The sequence below is a fragment of the Vidua macroura genome, chromosome 21 (assembly GCF_024509145.1).
Source record: "Vidua macroura isolate BioBank_ID:100142 chromosome 21, ASM2450914v1, whole genome shotgun sequence".
NCBI lineage: Eukaryota > Metazoa > Chordata > Aves > Passeriformes > Viduidae > Vidua > Vidua macroura.
Window position 1 is genome coordinate 8,105,877 of NC_071591.1, and position 20,814 is coordinate 8,126,690.

General features: G+C 43.9%; 1 protein-coding gene across 1 annotated transcript in view; it reads right to left on the minus strand.

Annotated features, from left to right (window-relative positions):
- Positions 1 to 20,814, minus strand: part of PAPPA (pappalysin 1) — a 173,690-nt gene that overhangs the window by 134,700 nt on the left and 18,176 nt on the right. Inside the window, exon 2 of the mRNA XM_053996450.1 lies at positions 11,873 to 12,941. Coding sequence (XP_053852425.1) covers positions 11,873 to 12,941 — 1,069 coding nt within the window. The remainder of the gene's footprint in view (positions 1 to 11,872; positions 12,942 to 20,814) is intronic.

The following is a 20,814-nucleotide window of genomic DNA, read 5'->3' on the forward strand; positions in this document are numbered from 1 at the left end:
TTGCACTGTATTTGCTCATTCAGCCACACATCAGCTTTTGCTCTGGTTTGCTCCTGTAATTTATTGGTGATGTGTCACTAACCACTTCTACAGCACTTAAGATCTCAATGGCTACAAAACCAACTCTGCAAAGGGTCCAGCAAAAACTGCAGATTGTCATTTTTGTCCCTGCACATAGACCCCGAATTACACAAACCCATACTCACAAAGCCTTTGTTAGCATGAGATGTCTTGCACCTCCCTGTCATAGGCAGAGGGGACTGTTATGAATTCCCTCACTTCCACAACTCTGTGCCAGCCCAAGCACTTTGCAAAACCTGACATCCTGCCTTATTCAGTTGTGGGGAAGAGAAGGCATCCTGCAAGCACTATTAGACTATCTCCTCATGATGGTTTTATAAATCAAAAAGTAGAAATTCTTCAGGTATTGTTCCCAGTGGGATATAAAAATCAAGATGAGAATTGTTGAAGGTTTGAGCGTGAATTAAGACATAATCACAGAGTCAATTAAGTTGAAAAAGACCTCTGAGGTTTTTAAGTCCCACCTATGACCAAACTCCACCTTGTCAACTACACCACGGCCCTAAATTCCACCTTCAGACTTTCCTTAAACATCTCTAGGCACAGTGACTCCACCACCTCCCTGGGCAGCTCATTCCAGTGTCTAATCACCCTTTATAAATAGGACATTTTATAGCACAAACATGAGAATAAATCTATCCCCAAAAGTAAATCTGTCAGAAGAATAGTGAGTGCATGAGGAGGGAGCCAGGAACTTGCAGCCCTTTTCTGAATCAAATTGGATGCAGGGAGGGAAATCAAACGGCACAGATTTCTCCAGGCAAACTGGGAGAAACACTCTGATGTGTCTGAAGGAAGTATTTTACTCTGTGCTTGGAAGTTTATCATGACCGATCAATTCTGGAGGAATTAGTGACTGTGTTCTGGGTTTTGGCACTGACACAGCCGTGGTAGAAATGCTGGAGGCAAAAGGGAAGTGATTTTTATAATGCTGTGAACTGTTGCCATCAATCCTTACCCAGAACATTTCTCCTGCTCACTCCAGTGCAGTTCTGTTCCATAGGAGCTTTCCTCAGAGCTATCACCCTTTGTCTCAGGAAGGCTCCCAGCTTCTCATGTTCTTTGGATGGGGAGATTGAAGCCAAAGACCAAGGTCTTTGGGAGTTCAATCTTTCTGTGGACTTCAAAGAGCTTGGGATATGCAGCTTAGTCCAGGCAGACAGAACATCCATTTGGAACAACATTATGTACTTAAAAATAGGAAATGTGGGATGATTGTTAAGAACACAGCATGATGGTGGAGCCTGATGTGAACTGTGAATGAATTTAGATTCCTGTTTTTGGGCTCTAAACTTGATGCTCTAAATCCTAGTGGAAGGATCAACCTTTTCCCAGCAATTATAAAGACTTTAAGATTTAATTCTCTCAGTCATGTCTATACCTGCAGTGAACAGATGGCAGGAACTGTTCCCTAAGGAACTGAGAAACAACTACAAATAGCCAATGCTCATCCTCAGCTCTCAGTGCAGTAAGAGTGACACCTCACATTTTGGGAGGAATCAGCATGAAGGCAAAATAAAACCCCTTAACCAGAAATGCCAAGCCCAAACTTATTTGGGTGTTTTGAATAATATAAGTTTATGCAATTATGACTATTCCTCAGGCATGCCTGTGTTTGCCTCCAGATCCATTTTCAGGGATTGAGGACAGGAATAGAGCATCATCAAGCTCATGGGAAACAGGAGATCACAGAAAAATGTTGTTTTGTAATTGCTCTCAGCCAGTTGTGCAAACCTAAGCAGTTGAGATAGTTTGGAAATATTTCCATTCTCTCTGACACTCACGTGAATCAAACTAAGTTCTGGCTTTTCTGGTGTCTACCCACATTCTCTAAATGAGTGTAGCACTCTTTATTTACTTGAAATTTGTCGCCAGTTAATCTCTCCCTGTCTCTTTTTCAATTTAAAAAAATCAAATTAAGTAATTAAGGAAACACAAAGCAACTTAAAGCAAAGTTTTTCAAAGTGTAAAGGGGATTTTGATACCCACACTCTCCCAATAGTCAGTGGATCTTTTCTTGGCCTGAGAACAGAACTCCCCATTGTGCCTTTGGAAGGTGCACAAAAAATGTGCAGATGATTACAGTGATGGGTCTATTAATTGATATCATCTGGATTTTATGATATTTAATCAATGTCTGAGTTCTGACTTCAAAAGCAGCTTTAATTGTCTCACCCCCTCTGCTCAATGCTCCCAAACCTGTTGTCTTGAATACGCAAATATATTTTGTGTCTGACAGGGCCGCCAGCCGCATCACATTGTATCATAGAAATTAGAAATGAATCAATAAACAAGAGAGGCAAACTCCTGATCAGCTCCTCCCATCCACACAATGTGGAATTCTTCACATTTTACCTCTAATCCCATGTATGATCAAAATGAAATGTCTCCAAGGTCAGGAATGCCTCTGCTTCCTTTTGGTATTTAATCACATCTCAGAAAAGCTGATTTTTTGTGTCTGTGTGTCTTATCTTCATCCTCTGTACACTTTGTGCTGTTTAATGCTGAAGAAATAATTCAGCAACATGTTTCATGTGATGGGGCAGATCCTTAATGGAGGAGAAATGCTGGCATGGCCCAAAGTTACAGATTAAATCCCCTTCTTGGCATATTCATTTTTACTGCATCTTCCAGCAAAATTTCAACATGGAATTTTCCTGACATAAATCCCACAGGTTTCCCCTCTTCCCCTCCACACCACACTGCGTAGCTCTGTGTTTTGGTAAATCTCATCTATTAATAGTTGCCCTCTGTGGCTATAAAAAAATACCTCAGTAGTCAAAAGGCAGCCCTTGCTAGGGAGCAGCTGTGGATGCCTGAACACACGCAGGACCCGGCATCACACAGCAAAGCCCTTTCTTGGCTCCGTGTCAGAGCAAACCGATTAAATATGGCCATGGAAAGCTAATGGAAAAGGAGCCCCTTCCCTGCAAGAGGGGGAGAGAGGCTGGCTCCAGCTCTAGGCTGGAGAACATCAGGGTATTTCCATTTTCTCACTGACATTTTCTTTTTCCTTTTTTAACTCAGCAAACCCCCTCCCGTGTCTTCCTCACTTCACCCTTCTGCCAAGTCCTAATAAAATCCTGCACTTAAAGAAATAGGACAAAGACGTCATCACAGCGAGTAGCAAAGGTTGCAGGGTAAATTTTAAGGTCTAGTCTACCTTTTTTTTTTTTTTTTTTTTTTTTGATTGATTTAACTGATTAAAGCATTTCTGCTCTTCCTGTGCTTTCAGCAGCATCCTGGGTAACTCAGGGGAAATTCAAACCAACCAGCTGTGATCTGTATTACAAAGTCGAGGCTGGAAATACAACACAAGGATGTTGATGGGGCCATACTGGAGAGGGTGAAAGGAGAGGAATATCGTCTCCTGCTGAAGTGACAAAGTGCTTTTATGCGTTGGAATGAGAAATACTCAGCTTAGCAAAAGATACAGGGAATTGCTCCTCCTCTCTCATGCTGCAGGGTACCAGTCCCAGCATGGAGCTGCTGATGGGTGACAAAGGACCTGGCTCCCTGTGGCAGGACTTGTCCCCAGATTTCAACTTGAATTTTCATTTGCGAGAACTAGAGTTCTTGAAAATAGTCAAAAACTTCTGAATTTCAGGGTTATCCACACAAAATGTGCAATGCCACAGTGAGGGAAGGGAAGGGAAGGGAAGGGAAGGGAAGGGAAGGGAAGGGAAGGGAAGGGAAGGGAAGGGAAGGGAAGGGAAGGGAAGGGAAGGGAAGGGAAGGGAAGGGAAGGGAAGGGAAGGGAAGGGAAGGGAAGGGAAGGGAAGGGAAGGGAAGGGAAGGGAAGGGAAGGGAAGGGAAGGGAAGGGAAGGGAAGGGAAGGGAAGGGAAGGGAAGGGAAGGGAAGGGAAGGGAAGGGAAGGGAAGGGAAGGGAAGGGAAGGGAAGGGAAGGGAAGGGAAGGGAAGGGAAATCAGGCTGGGGCTCTCCACACTCCCAGCACACCTGACCTGAGGCTGAAGGAACTCACAAGCCCAATGCCATATATTCAGCACTTTGCCAATTTCTCTGAGACATCTTGCTAGGATCAATTCTCCTTGCAAAGATAATGGGAGTGATTTGAAAAACCAAGAGGGTCTTGAGATGGGAAAACTGACTGCCACAGCTTCTCAGTGAAACCCACAATTTATTGACACAACAATGTTATATCATGAGAAACAAATTTATTCTGTATTATCTACTGACAGTGTAGCTCCAAAGATACATTTTGAGGCAGCAAAAATAATTTTATTCTCCAAAGCCTTGTAACTTTAGCCTGTTGAAGCTGCCCTCACACAAATCAGCGATGACACATCTTTTCAACATCTAGGGCCAAAATTATTTTTAAAAGCATTGCAGGTAATTGCCACTGCTCTCATTCCAAACCACTGCTGTTTCCACTCTTTTACCATCACTGATGTAACCAACAAGTGTCAACAGCAAACATGGGCTGCTTCTGCAAGGACTAAATTAATGGAAATAGTGCATTTCACAACAAGCAGCTCACCCCTGTCAATGGCCATGGCCAGATCTTTAACTGCAATTTACAGGAGATGTTCTATATTTCCAAGATTTTTTATATATTACTCAAACATCTGGGTACCTTCTAAAATAATTGGTCTGCAAGGTGTGGATTTTATTGATCTTTTTCACTGGGGTGGACTGGCCACAAGAGTCTTTAAAACAATGGTAGAGAAAGAAAAAATTGCTGAAGCTGGTTCTCCTGAAGAATTTCAGAAAGATCAAATTAGGCCAAACACTCTAATTTTGGTTTCAGTGGGGGCCCTTTTTAGTAGGGGTCCTTCTAGCAGAGTCCCTCCTTTAAAAGAGAAAGGAAATTAAAAATGAAAAACAGCACTTGGGAGAAGTTAAGCATGTACTTCAAACTCACACATGCCAGGAAATTTAGAGTTAAAGGTGAAACTCCACCCTAAAGAGTTCCATATTGGAGATATTTCAGTGAACAAACGTAACATGTTCTGAAATACAAAGACCCAGTAGGGTGCACTAGGTATGGAGTTTCAGCCTTCACTCCAAATTTCCTGGCTTTTTGAGGGTTTATTAGAGTTTCATACCCCAAGCATTTAAGTACTCCAAGAAGTTTCCTCAGTGCAGCTCACCCTGTTCCTTTTGGAAGCTGAGAGCAAGCACTCTGATGGTGTAGCCACCCATCCATTATTAATGAACCTGAAAACAACTTCTTGCAAATTTATGGTAATTTGGAGTACTGAAATTACATGCAAACTAGGTAGTCTCAGTTGAGTTACCCTGAGAAACTTCAAAATTGCAAATCTACTCCGAACCAAACAGAAGGACGGGATTTCATTGACCCCAGCAGAGCACATGCTCCTAATCTTCCTCCACAGTATGTGGGTCCTGGAACTCTGCTCCAGCTGCAATGGAGCAATCTCACAATTGCTTCTGACAGCAGTGGTTTGTATTCCTGGTCTAAATACTCTGCCCTGTTATGGGGTGGGGATGTGTCCATCCTACTTCTCAATGAAGCTGGCTCTAAGGGAGGAAACGTGACAGTGGCTATCAGCGTCACACTTTTTTACAGCACAGCTTTCACGAACACCTTGCAAATATTGAAGGGGTTCCTGCATATCTCAGTAGCCCTGACAGGTCTGTTTGAGGCTCTGTGTCACTGCATCCCCTCAGAGCTCTACAGAAATTATGATCAGCATCTCTCTGAAGACCCTCCATCCTTCTCAAATCACCCACAAACAAAGTTTTAGGAGTATATGATGATGCCAGTGGGTGTCTTAACCTACATCTAAAGGAGAAGACATCACATATAGTGTGAAATTGGCCTCACCATTTGCTCTGCACAAGTGTGTCTTTGTGGTGGGCAGGTACAAAAGTGATGGGACAGCTCCACACTGTCCTGATCCTGGGGTGTTTGAGGGACAATTCATTCACTTCAGTTAAGAAAAGATAAACCAAGACATCCACTCAGTTTCCCCAGCCCCCTGCAAAAAACAAGCCCAAGTGAAATACTGTTTGCCCAAGTCCAGCAGTCTATGAGAGAGGCAAAGTCAAATGTGCCCTTGTTTGTGGGTGCTGTAAATGGAACACAGTGGAGGTGGCTGCTCTGTGTTCCCCCAAGGGGCAGCTATTGCTTGCAAGAATTGGGCTTAAATCCCTATCAGAAAAGAAGTCTGAGGGACAGAATGGGAATTGCAAATGTAAACGTTGCACCTGGTTAAGCTTGCCACAGAACTATACTGTGCATCTTTTTCAGTGTGAAAAGTGCATCCTCCTGAATTTACACAGGAGGTTCAGCTGATGTTAATTAAAAACACGAAGGTCACCCCACAACCAGAGCTGAAGAAAGGTTGTATACACAAATGGCTATGGGAGAAAAACAGGGGGATTAATACAAGGCCCCACAGCACCTGAAAAAGGCCTGTTGGGCATGATCAAACTGTGGGGCTGTGTGAGAGAGGGTACAATCTGAATTATCAGCAAAGAGAATACGCCAGCTCATACCCATGGCCACATTGCAGATAGTGGGAAGGGATTTGCTTTGCACCTCATTTGCTTAACCAGAGGCTGGTAAGGTATTGCTGGAAAGCATCCATGGGGCAGCTGATCCTAGAGGATGTGGTGTTGCCCAGCAGCAAGGGGCAAATTCAATCCCTGTCCAATCTGCAGACTCTGCACTTGCAAATCTTCCACGTGAGGTTTCAGAGACAAACAGGTCTGCATCAGCACTGGGGGTATAATAATACTTTAATCTGTTGTCTCCCACAAGGATCTCTGATAGTTTACTCCATAGATTTTTATAGCCCCCCTTCATCCCAAGCATCCTGCAGTTTGACCAGACAGTGGTCTTTTTCCTTAATGGATAACATCCATGAAAGAAACCATGAGTTCTATGAGTCTTGGCGAAAAAATGTTTCTTGAAAAAAGCTGTTGGAAAAGTTGACAGTGGGTCAAGCTAAATTGAGCAAACTCCTACTGTTTCTAGGGTGTGGAATCGTATAGAAATAGTTTCTTTAGCACTGCAGTCCTGTCTGTATCAGAATTCAATACTAGACTTATAAATGTCAGTTGCTAGCATGGGAACAGATGCAACTCCTCCCAGCTGATTAACATCCCTGACATCTGGAACAGAGGACAGAATAAACAGAGAGAACAGAGGATTTCCTGTTGGGACTTGGCTTTTGGGTGACAACTACCAAGATACAGCAGCTCCATCCTTGACAGCATTACTCTTCACCTCCTAAACAGCCCTGGAGCTGCTAATTAAAGAACTGGGCATTTAACACTGAATCCCTAGACAAAAACTCAGGTATTTGCTATATGTCTGTCTGATACCTATGTGAATGCAGGCATCCTTGATGTCAAGAGCTGCACAATGTTCTCTTCAAGGCAGGGGATTAAGTTCTCAAGCTTCCGGAACTGAAGAGCTTTGAAGAATTTCTTCTGTTCTTTTTAGTGTTTAGGATTAAGTGGAAATTAGTGCTTTATTGGGAATCAAGGAGTGTTTCTTACAACTTCAGCTCCTGGAAAAGGGCATTCAGTGTGCCTCCCTCCTCCAGAGTAAGCTGACCATATTTTTCAAGTACGTCTCAGGAAGAGATTTCCAGCACAAAAGAAGGAAAAGAGGTTGAGCTGGTACTCCATGGAAGAGCCCTGAAGTGCAGCTCAGTCACCTGTCTGAGGCTGCCCTGGGCTATGGATTAGCCATCACCTCCTCCTCCTGATGCTACTGCTGTGGCCCACATGCCCTAGCCCAGTGTGCTCACACGCAGCTCTGTCACACCCACTGCTGCTCAAAAGCACTATGGAAATTCCTACAAATGGGTCAGGCATGTATTTTAAGTCTAATTTATGTATGCCTGGAATGTGGTGTGACACGATATGAACAGAGCTGAACTGTCCAATACAAGTGCTAGAAAAGGACACAGAGGCTCCAGCTCTCAGGGAGGGTTGGAACTGGATGATCTTTAAGGTTCCTTCCAACCTAAATTATTCTGTGGTTCTATGATTCCTTGGTTTGGTGCCAACCTGAGTTTGCTGCAAATGGACCAGAGCTTGTACAGCTCATCCTGTCCCTTGTTTAGGCAGAAATGAAGGGCTGTGAGCCTTTGGGACACACATATGGATGTTGAGAAAGTCTGTCCCCAGGACAGTTATTCTGGGGTGATTTCCAGCAAGTATTTGGTAGGCCATATGGATTGAGGGAGTTTGAAGAGACTCCAGTACTTTTACTGCTTCAGGAATTTCATCAACGCTTTCCTAAGAAGGCACCGAGGAGAATGCCTCCTTATCTGTCCATGTAATCCTGTGGTGAAGCCTGATGTTCAAGCCCAATATTACATAAAAGGAATGTCTCAGTTAACCATAGGATGGTGCAAGAACTCACCACATCAAATGGCATTTACCGAGCATGATTTCCTATGATCCCTTGCTTCTTCTTTCAAGTTCTTTGAAAAGCAGCCATGGTAGGTGTCATGGGCTCAAAGTCTTCCCTGTTTTGTAACCAGCAATATACCAAATAACACAAAGAATGAGTCTTTCTGGCATGGGTGTTTATTCTTGCTCCTTCCCTTTGTATTGGGCCAAACTGTATGATCTTAGCATGTTCTAATTTCCCGGAATTGCAAAAAAGCAGAACAATATTTGCAAACCTTCTGCTGGGACAAAATACATTTTGTCCCACTCTCATGAAATTAATGAAAAGAAGTGAGGCAGATATTCTTGGATAAAGCCTGCTGTGTGGCTAATGATAACCAGTCCTTTGTTTTTTTCCCTGCAGGCTATTAAAAAAGAGGAGAGATGATCTAGTTGGTACCACAATGTTTACGGCTTTTCTGCTGAGCAGCTCTGAGAGCAGAATTCCCATTCTTACTGCTGTCCCTCTGACAAACTTAAATCTCTGCCACCTCACCATGGCACAGAACATCAGCTTTTTGGAGTTAAATATTTTTGGAGCGGTGCCACAAAGACAGGCAGGAAACAAAGAAACCAACCAGCTGTGCTGCTGGGATCAGCTCTGAAGTCACCAGAGTTTCACCACCACAGTGAATGAATGACACCATCAAAGTACCTGAGCCCTTTGTCCCAGGTGCCCAAAAAGATCACAAGAAAATTGTAACACAGCTCAGAGGTGTCTTGGAATTGTTCCAGTGGAATCACTTAGTCACAAAGCACCCACAGTGTTTTTTGTATCAAGGCTCAGAGCAACTCTGTCCCAGGATGGAGCTTCATGGACTGGGACTCATAATAAGAAGGAAAGTGGCTGGGAACAGATAAATCATCTTTTGGGGATAAAGAGGCACTGAGGAGGGTTCCTGTTTATTACAGCATTAGTCAAGTATTAGCACTTTTTGGTTGGTTCCAGAGGACAGAAGTATTTCATGAATAAGCTCTGCGTGGTGAACAGCTGGCTGCAAATGCTGTCACTGAGGGTGTGAAGGAACAAAGCCCAGTACCAAGGAAGATTCTGAAAAGTCTTTATAAATAAAGTTCAGGAAAAATTTTATTGGCACCATTTCATCTTTCTTCCCTCCCTTTCCTCACCAGATTGAAGGATCTTGCCCCTTTCTTCTGCTATTGTTGGACTGAACTTTGGCAGAGGTAGTACCTGAAATGAGATGTGAGTTCTCCATGGCTGCAGCATCTTCACTGCTGTGGTGCAAGGTCTGCACTAGAGGGGACTGAGGACACTTGGCCAATGAAAGCAATGACAAGAGGGGCTGGGGATGCAAAATGGGCCCAGATGGTGCCAACCAAATTTTTACTTTGTCACTAATTGACACAGAAATCTCTCAGAGGCTGACAGCAATACCAAAGCCAAACACAGGGCTTGAATCTTCACCCCTGTAGTCACTGAAGGTTTTGCTGCCAAAATCACTGCCCTAAACCTGTATTTGTTAACCTAAATTCCCAAAGCAGTGGGAGTCAGGCTTACAAACTTCAGTGATAAATCCACAGGCCTAACTGCTCTATTTTGCCTCACTGAGTACAAACACCCACCACAGCAGTGATTTTGAGCACAGCCAAAGCACATCAGCCACCAAATAAAGGCTCCAGAGACATGGAATTTCTCCTACTGCCCTCCGTGGTTTCATTGCCAATGATCAACGTGGCAATACAATGTCTGTGCAAAGATAAATAAATTAAATGTGTCTGTTACCAAAAAGACACAAAAGGCTCTAGGCTGTGGAAGAAGATCTTCAGGCTTCCCCTACTATTTCAGGTCAAGAGGAGGTTTTTCTCAAGTCAAAATGAACATATAGAAGATCTGTGAGATCAAGGCCATGAGATCTAAGTCCTCCAGACAAGCTCAGCCAGGTGGTTGTCTCCAAGTTGTATCATGCTGGCCACAGAACAAGTGATAAAAGGCCACTATCAGATTAAAAAGAATGTGGTTTTTTTTTCCTAAAAATTGTATTAGTTGCTATAGCTAGCACCTCGAGTTCTCAGAACTACAGTGTTAAAGCAATCCAATTTGAATTATGCCTTTGATGATATTTGCTTAGTTGAGTTCCTCTTCATTTGAACAGTATTAAAAATTGGTATTTTTCTTTTCAATATTTTCAAGCATTAATATTTAAAGAATTTCCTCATTTGAGCTTTGTTCACTGGTAAGTGACTGAAGTCAAACTGAGCTAGAAGGATTTTTTAGACAACAACCTTGCTGGAGTAAAAAAAAATTGGCTTTTCTTTCCAACTTAATTATGTGTATTTAAAGCTCCAGTAGAGCTGATAATGTTGTTTAAAAATTTCTCTCTATTAAGGAAGCTATAAATATAGCCTGAATTGCTGCAATGGAAGGGACTCCTGAAGAGCTTGTACTTTCCTCCTTTACCTCAACTTTAGTGTTGGGTATTCTGACCATTTAGAAGTTTCCCCTCTATGGCTCCATGAATTGCCCTAAAAAAGCTGTAACATCGAATGCAGACAACTGAATTTCAGCTTTAATCTTCATCTTTTCTGTGCTTATATTTCTAACTCATTCACAAGAAACACCTTATTACTTAAATATACTAACTTGTATGAATTTGGAGTAATTGTAGGTATGTGGTACCCACCTAATGCAACTTATTTGACCATGTCACTCCTCAAACTGCAGCCCAAGGAAGCCTGAGCTGAGGAGCTGAGGATTTTATGAGCTCACATCCACCCACAGAAAGCTGCCCTGCAATGAAGTGGCATTACCCCTGTTCTCATTTATATTTAGAAAGAGGCACAGAAGAGTTTCATTACTCACCCAGAGTGTGCAACAGGAACCTGGTACCCACCTCCCTCCTCACAACCCCCAGACTCAGCTGCCCCTCCACAGTAGTGCCCACAGAGAGCTGTACACAGAAGTAGGAGTATGGAGTTACCTACCTACCTTCAAAGAAGTGCTAGAGAATTAAAGTCTACCTAAGAGTATTCATGTTCTGTTTCATGCCTGAGGGCCTTTTCCCTCTCCAAATACACATGAGCTTTCTGTGACATCCAATCCCCACTCCTCAGAGTCTGGAGTTAAAATAAACTGTGCACTGTTGCAATATGCTGCTCATAGCCTAATGGGTCTCTCAAAATTGGCTGCTTCAGTCTTTAGCACAGATTTTCCTTAGCCTGGCTGGAGAATACCAATTCAGGGGTAAGACACTGCTGAGACCATTACTGAGATTGCATTTGGAGAATTGCAATGTGAGCTAAATACTGAGGAAAAAAAATTAATTCATTAAACTCCAAAGCCCATAATAACAACAATGAAAGGGTTCAACAGCCAGCAGGATGATCAATACCTAGACAGATATTCGTCAATATGATCATAAAAACAAATTGCCTACCTGTAAGGAGAATATGGGTCAAAGCAGGTCTTGGTGACTTCTGTTATCTCTGGGTTGCAGCACTCCCCCCCATCGAAGTTGTACCTCTCGTAATTACAATCCATGTCACACACCCCGTTCTGCTTCTTCTTGTTGAAGAGCGTGTGGCGGACGTGCCGGCAGTCCCCGCCGTCGTACCCCGTCAGGGTGTGGTTGCACTCGGGGTCACAGTTCTCGTCCCCAATCTTGCTGATGTCACAGTTGGCCAGGATGAGCCGGTGGCGAAGGGAAGAATTCTTCACCTCCAGCACCTCCAGCTCCCAGGTGATGTTGTAGCGGCTGAAAGCCTCGTTCAGGTGCTGGTGCTGGAACTCGATCTGCTGCTGGCTGACGGTGGGGTTCTGATGTTTGTCGTCGTACAGATTCACCACGCGGTAGCGCACGGTTTTGTTGCGGCGGAACCTGGGCAGTTTGTTGTAGCTGGCGATGACGTCCGTGTTGTCACACACTGTCTGTCCGCAGAGAGGAGGGTCCAGGCTGGTGTCCAGCAAATAGCCGTGGTGGTAGCTGAACTTGGTCTGAGGGCTGCTGCCGTCCTTCATGGGAGACCAGGTGCTTTTCACATTCAGTAAACTGTCTTGAAGAACGAGCTGAGGTAGGGGCGTGTCTTGCCTGTGAATCACCTGCTCCATGTCCAACAAGATCTCCTTCTGAGACCGGGCTGTCCTCCAGAGGCTGAAGTACTCCATGTAACCCCGATAGTTCTGGTTCAGGGCATTTCCTCCCAGCATGAGCACCTTGCACTTCAAGGTCAGCAGACTGAAGATGCTGCCCACTTGCTCTCCACTTGTGGCCACCTGGGCACCGTTCACGTAGAGTCTCATCAGGCGCCCGTCGTAGGTGGCGGCCAGGTGCACCCACTGGTTGGGGAGGTAGCTGCGGTGTGCTGCAATGGTGGTGACTTTGCGAGCACGGTCCGTCTTCAGCGAGAAGAAATAGCGGGGGTCTCTGTTCCCCTGGTCACTGACGGTGTTAATCCCCAGGACCCAGCCTCGGTCACGGGAGGTGTAAGAACATTTGTCATACAGTCCTATGTGCCCCCAAAAGAGAAATATGAATAAATAAGGATGACAGAATGAAGGCGTTAGTCTTTAAATTGTGTAAATAAATTTCTCTAAATGTATATACACACACTCACCTACATCTGTTAGATAGTTAGTGCACAAGGAAGACTTTAGATCATCTAGTGCACCATTGTGGGAGGTCATGTCAAGACTTCCTATTAAAGGTAAAGATTTGCCAGTGGTGTGTACAAATGGGATTCTCTTTTCCTGACCAAAGTCCAAAACTTTTCTGCAAATTCCTATCAGCAAAACGTTAGACTGTGCATTTGGTTCTTCCCTTCCCTCAAGCCATTCATCAGTGGTTGAAAACAAAAACAGTCTTGAGAACCAATCCCTGCTGATGTCACTCATCCCTCATACCCCTGAACCGTGTGTCTAATAAGGTCCAGAAGGGAAATAAATACAAAATCTAAATTCTGCACACTTTGAGAAACACTGAGCAGCTGCAGTCACCTTGTTAAGTTCATGGGATGTGTTCAGGCTGCCTTCAAAGCCATACCCAATAAAAGCCAGTAGGCACATGGCATACACTGGTATACACCACACGGGGGAAGGGCAAGAAATACACACAGATGGACTTGCACAGAAAGATGGACATTCAGAAAGGTTCCTGCTCCCTCACAGGCACACCTCCTAACAACTCAATGCACCATGGAAAGATTTCTCTCCCAAAGGGTAGATCCATACTTAGAGCTCTCTCACCCAGCCCTCAGACAGCTCCAAGCAGTGGACAGAGCCCACTCCTCCCCAGTTTGGGACACAAGGCTCGCCAAATTAAAGGCAGACATTTCCATCCTTCAGTCCTCAAAGGCCAAGGGCTGCAGGGACACCCCTCACCAAAAACAAAATAATTGGAGCTTTCAGCACCAAATGGCCTTTCTACTATCAGCACATAGAAAACAATCCTTCCCCAGAGCCTCCACTTCCAAAAGCCTAAAGGAAAATCATAAATCTCTGACAGTTCAGTCCTCGTGAAAAGACTAAATATCCCCTTACCTCACCCCTGCACCCTCACCCTCCCCTCACTACAACCAAATAACATCTTCTGCTTCTGACTAAGTTGCTCAAGAGCCATCTGTTAACAATCACTCATTAACAGTGCAGTCTTGTCTAGTATCAACAGAGCAAAGGTTACAGGAGCATTCACTGTATTTTTCCTCCCCTCTCCCAGCACCCACCTTCCCCCCTTCTCCTCACACCCTGCCCCTCTCCACCTCCTCCCCCTGCAAAAAAAAACTCCTCTGATGGGAAAGTTAAAAACATTTAAACGGGTCTTTTTTCTGCACACTGGTATTTTGCTAGGGATTCTGAGCTCCCCCTTTTCCTGTTTCCTTTGGAAGAGAGATCCCAGAGTTCGGAAGGTAATGTGTTTATTCATCTGTAGGGTGCACTCAGTTCAAAACCTTTTCAAGACCAGCTTCTGGTTTATACTGCTACTTCTGATCATGAGAAAGGAGAGGAGGAGAACCAGGCAAGGAAAAAACAAATGTGCTAAAAAAAAAAAAAAAATTACATTTTCTGGGATGGGTATTTAGCCGAAGAACTTGTGATACCAGAGCCAAAGCTCCCAATAACCTTCTGGAATCTGCTTTTGAAGTGTTTTTAAGTTTTTCTTTAGGAAATAAATACTTTTACAAAGTATTCATTTTCAGATGGATGAGAGCCCATAAAAGTCTGTATTTTTATGCATCTCAAATGAAGGTATTGTCCAATTATAGTGGGTGGATAATACTGCAATGAATAAGAAGACAGCTGGCAAGACAAGTCCCTCTCCCAAATAAGTCATAAAATCTCAGCTTATTGTAATAAGAACATTAGAGCTGATCAGGCATTTTGTAAGAGTTTTTGCCTGCCAGGAAATGCCAGCATGGTGAGAGAAGAAAAAGTGATGCAGAAATGGGCTTGTCCCAACAAATCCCTCTGAGAATCTGCATGTCCTCAACATGTCCAGGGGAACCCCAGGGACTCCCTGGGCTGTTTTGACTGAGACACAGAAGGACAATTCATCCCTGCCACAATCCCCACAATCTTCAGTCTCATTTGCCATCTCCAGTGACCAAATCCTCCAGGTCTGTGGACCACAAAGCAGCTGCACACACATAAGCTGCTCCACCTGTTTCTTCAGGCATCCAAGATCCCCACGGTTGGATGGACAGCTGGAAGTCCTGGAACAAGTCTCCAGTTCCAGGAAAGTCCACCATACAGTCTTTAAGGGTCAAGAATTTTTTGCTCTTTACATTGACCAGGGCTAGAAATATTCCCCCAAAGAGCTGATAAATTATTGTGGGATGGAAATCCAGTTTCCCAGGCAGCATTTAAAGAACATCTTCCTCTCTCTCAAGTGCTGCATGATGCTGGTGATTGACCTCAGCTGAGCATGAGGAGCTGCTGGAGGAACACTACAGAATAGTAGAAATCCTCCCTTGCCTTTGAGCCTTTAAACCCTGGTGTGATGCAATGTGTCTTGAGTTGGGCTCAAACAGCTGCCATCAATTCAAGATTTACAGGGAGCCAAAGAAGGGCAGGAAAAGAAAAAATCCAGTGACAATAGGGACACCACTGAACACACCAGTATGAAAGCTGATGAACTAAAACACTCTACTATTCCAGTTCCTTGCATTTTCTAGTTTAGGGCAAAGGTTATTACTGAATCCTTATGCCACATATAGTATTATTTTCTCAAACTTTTACTATTGCAGACATCCAACTCTTGATGAAAAGATGGACTGAGCACAAGCCTTTCAGCAGCAAGAGTTTGTTTTATTCTTAAGAGAAAGGAAAAAAATGTAAAAAAAGGGACAAGAAACCCACACTCCCTTGTGCTGGGATAAGAAACCCAACTCCCTTGCAAGCTGTACCAGTTCCTTATGACCCTCTTTGCTTGAACGCTTCACCTATTTTCCCAATCCTTCACTTTACTTTTGGCTTTTGACTGAGGATCCTCCAGCTAAGGGAGTGTCACTTTTCCATTTTGTCCCCAGCACAATGAAACTCATTTCAGCTGGGACACTGGATGTCATAATAAAAGAATTTATTACTTCTTCTATGACAACTAATAAGGGCAGAGCCATTGGAAGAGGGGCATGTGAAATAATTGCCAGAACTTCTGAAAACGGAATAATTTGATGTTTTCACAATTTATTTCAATTTAGTAAAAGGTTCCATAGCCATGAGTTATTTCTCAGACATAATTAAGAACATTTTAAACAAGAAGAGGCCTCTTTTACCCCAAACAAGGCTGGTTTTGAGCAAAATCACCCCGCATAATGGTTGACACTCCAAATTTCAAGTCAGCTGTGACCACAACCAACATTTACATGAAAAATGTACAGAGTTTGAATTCTCATTTACACTGAGAATTCTTTACAATAATGCAGTAAAGGACATTTTTAGCTACTTAATATCTCTTTACCAACCAAAGAGGCCTCATGGTAAATGAGACACAGCCAATGACTGAAAAACCACAATTTGGCGAATGTGCCTGAAGTTTCTGAGCCAAGAAATGGTGTGAAATAAAACTGATGTTTGTTTTCCCCACAGAAATTAGATTAAAAAAAGATGTACAAGTTTCATACAGCAGCAAAGAGTTTTCTTCACTTCTGCTTGCCCTGAGTTGCTAGAAAGGGATGGAGCTCCTGCTGAGGAGAACACTGACAGCCCTTCTTACTCCTTAGTCTGAATGACTTTTTTCCTTCTAAAGCTCTTGTTCTCAAAGACCAAGGGATTGAAATGGAATTTTATATTGAATTAAAAAGAAAAAAAAAAAAAAAAAAAAAAAAAAGAGGTGATAGTATGGAAGCCTCCCTTCCCCACAAAGGAGTGAGTCACTTCTTGGAGGACTCTGGAGAAGTGCACAAACAGAGGAAGATGCCACATTCCTTTATGCTTGGCCAGAGACAGACTTCAATGGCCCACAAGGCTTCTTCCAGTCCTATGATGTTTGTCCCTTATAGGAAAAGTAAATTCCTAGGCATCAAAAGAGTGGGGAAAGCTGGATAATTCAAGTTCAGCAGCTCAAAGCTAAAAGCCAAACATGGAAAATGAGAAAGACAGTCTCCTTCTTTCCTTTTACAAGCAAAATCTCGGTTCCTTGGCTACTGACCCACAAGAGCTCCACCATCACTGTCCAGCTGACCTCTTCCAGGACCCCCTAACCAACGCCAGCATTTATGACCCACTTTGTTTTCATGACTTTTCTGGGGATTTAAATAGAGCCACATCCTTACGTGGACTCTGTGCATTGGGCAGGATTTGGCAGCATGAGCACAGCACGGAACATCAGCTCCTGAACTTGTGGGAGACAGCCCTGGGTGAGGACAGGAGGCATTGCTGTAACTGGGATGGGAGCAGAGCAACAGGAACTCACAGCTGGAGGCTGCTGGAGCCAGAGGCAGCCCTCTGTGGGCAGAGTTTGACAGAAGAGAGGCTGGAGTAGCCCATACAAGCTGCTGTAACCCACTATAATGCTATAAATAACATCCTCCAGGGCCTCCTTCTCTCACTTCAGTGCCATTTCTTATGTCTGGACAACAGCAATCTTTGCAGCAACCAACCCAGCCATAGAATGAATTAAGAATTTCATTCTTCATGCAGGAAAAGTTTCCTCTCTTTGCTGAGCAATGGGAAGTGGGGGGGAGAGTGAGAGGGGGAAAGGCAAAAGTAAAAATAAAAAAAAAAAAAACAACAAACCTTGTTATGGTTTCATTTCCAGGAGGGTGAGGTGGGGGAAGGGGAAGAGGGAGCTCAGTTTGACTTTGAACACATCAGGTGCTGCGGAGCCGTCAGAGCCACACAAGGCAGAACAGAAAACAGTGCCCTGCACTTCTGAAAGTTGGCTGTGCCTGTTTTGCTGGGAGACTCCAACCAGAGGTGACAGGACTCAGTTATGAAAGGGGAATTTAGGTCAACAATCAAAGCTGCAGTCAGGGGGCCCAAGAACAGGGAGCTAAAGGTTGGGGCTGTTTTTTTCTTTAGCATGCTTTAATCGTTCAGTATCAAAGAGCAGAAGAACGCTTGAAAGAGCAAATATTCTACAGGAACCTATAGAAAGCTTTTATCTGTCCAGAGGAAAATAATTAAAACCGACAGATTTGGGTTAAGTATCCCCATGTTCCATGCAATTGGATAAGTCAGTGAAGATCCACTGGAGCAGTTCTTGAGTTCTGCACTGGATATTTCATGGTGTGACGTTGAACCCAATATAGTTTTTCAAAGGGGAGAAATAATCTCTCCTTTTCTTTGCTATGCTTCCCCCAGCCCCACTTCTTTCCACAACAGTTAAATAATTCAAAGTCCAGCATACTTAAGGCAACATCTCTGTCTATACCATTTCCACCACAGCTCAGAGGCCTCCTGAGGTCACCCCCTGAGACAAGGAGTCGTTCAAGAAAACCACCTAAGGCTTGCTCAGGTGGCAACGTACTACTTAAAGAGCAAAAAGGGGATGTTTGCTGCTGCTATCAATCTAGCTGAATTCACACCAGACTTCATCCTTTACAAGCTGTGCCAGAGGATTTAGATCTGAGAGAGCAGGACGGAGTTCTTTTTGTTCTGCCATGAAAGACAAGAACTTCATCGTGTAGAAATACAGTCTAATACAGCCATGCCTAATTAACATTGAGAATTTAGCCCAAGGCTCTTTACAATCAAAATCTTTATATCAGTGTAATTTAGCATCAAATTAAGCATACATTGTGTACTGTTTCTCAAATTCCCAGTCACTCATTTGCTCAATGACACACCTTGAAGTCTGAAAACAGGGAGGTGAGAACAACTACAGCAGCAAAACATGAATTTATAGTGGCTGGTTAGTTATGAACATTACATAAATCCTTCCCTGTTGATAACAAAATCATGTGGGCTGCAAGAGAGCAGCCACTGGCATGGACAATCATATTAGTGACACTCCAGTGAGCCTATTGTGGGGAATGCACCCTCTAACAGTATAGAAGAGCTTACTGCAAATACATCTGGTAGGCTGGGCTTAGTGAGAAATTACAGATTGTGAGGGTTTTGAGGTGTAAGTGAGCACACAGCACAGGGCAGAGAAGGAGCTGAGTCCTTGCACTGTTATAACAGGGCCAGCCCAGGTCTGGGTATGGCTTTTCCAAGGGCTCCTTCATCTACAACCTCAGCGTAAACAAGGGTTAGTGGGAAGGTTTGCTGCTTATCTAGATCTCATTAAGCATTTCACAATAAAGCTGCAGGACCACTGGAGACTGGTGCTTGGCGAATAAACTGTTTATGATCTAATAACCAGCTTTAGGCGGCCTTTTAGATGGACAGAAAATTGCACATCCTTCACAAGGGTCAAACTTTAGTCCCCGCTGTGAAGTCTGGGATCATGGGAACATTTCAGACAAAGGTCAGGATATTGTAATACCTGCAAAACTATTTATTTCTCCTGCCTTGTTCTCAGAAACAACTGAGTATTTTTGGATGAAGCTTGGAAAACCAGTACATGTTATTAGAGATGATTTTAACACACACAGGCATAGGAACAGTGAAAATAGTAGAGAGAGGCTTCTCTTGGATCCTGCTTAAAGTCACACTCTGATGTTCCATCAGGGAATCGCTGCTATATGTCACAAATATGGGAAACTTTGCATCCAGCTTGATTCAGACAAGAATTCAGGATTTTGGCTGCCAATTTAGACACTCTAGTGTTGCCTTATTAAAAAGTTGAGTTTAGTGTTTATGAAAACACAGATAACCTTCAAATATCAGGAACGGAAAGCACTGAGTAAGTTTGTTGGTTTGGCTGAAAGGGATCATCACACACCTCTGAACTCCCAAGCTTATCTCTGCTCACTGCCCAGCAGAACCAGATTACAAATTAACCCTCCCATTGTACCTGAGGCAGCTGATTCACCCCCAGAGAAATCCAGCATTAACACCATTCCCACTTGAAAAGCAGGTGTTGCAAAACACATGGATACACATCAGGAGGAATGCATGGAAACCATTCATCTTCCACAGATACAAGCACAGCACACACAAACCTGGGAAAAAGGACACTAAGATAAAGGCACAGCAGCAGAAGGGTCACTGGTCTCACACAGATTAAAGTACCCAGCAATGTTTGGTGGAACACAAGTCACCTCTGCATCCACATCTCCTCTTCCTCCCTGCGCTGTTTGCCAAACACTGATTAGCTATCAAAGCTCTACAGAGAAATTTACTCTTGCTCACACTGGATGGCTTTCCCCTCCTTTGTAAGAGTTAATGCTTGAGAGCAACCACAGAGTATCTTCTGTGGAAAGAACAGACACAGAATACCATAACTTCCAGGCAATCTAAATGATAAAGAGATATTTCTGGGCTCCTTTTAGAAAACAGCAGAGAGAATTGATCATAAACTGGGTCAAGATAGGTCAGCATACCTCAGAGCAGATCAGATGGCCAGAGCATCCCAGGAGGAAATACCCTCCTGGAAGGATTATTAGGGGCACATCTGTGCCATCAGATGACCGTGCACAATACCCATCAGCTCACGGGGAGTTCAATATGGCATTTCCTTTCAAAATGTGCTTTGTGTCTGACAAGCAGTGCAAGTCAATCAGCTGTGGCAGCGCCCGAGCGCGGAGCGGGGCTGGAAGAGCGCCCGACACGCTGCCCTGGACGGCCACAAACACAGGGCTGGGAGAAGTGGAGCTCTGCACATGAGATGGCTTGTGGTGCTGATCAAAACACACAGCCAGGATTAAAGGGGGGACAACAACACGGCTTGTTTTGCTTTTTAGAATTCCCTTGTCTCTGACCTTTACAGCAGCTTTAGGGCAACGCTGGAACCAGCTGAGCAGTTACTACTCCCAGCTGCAGCCAGGAGAGCTTTTACAC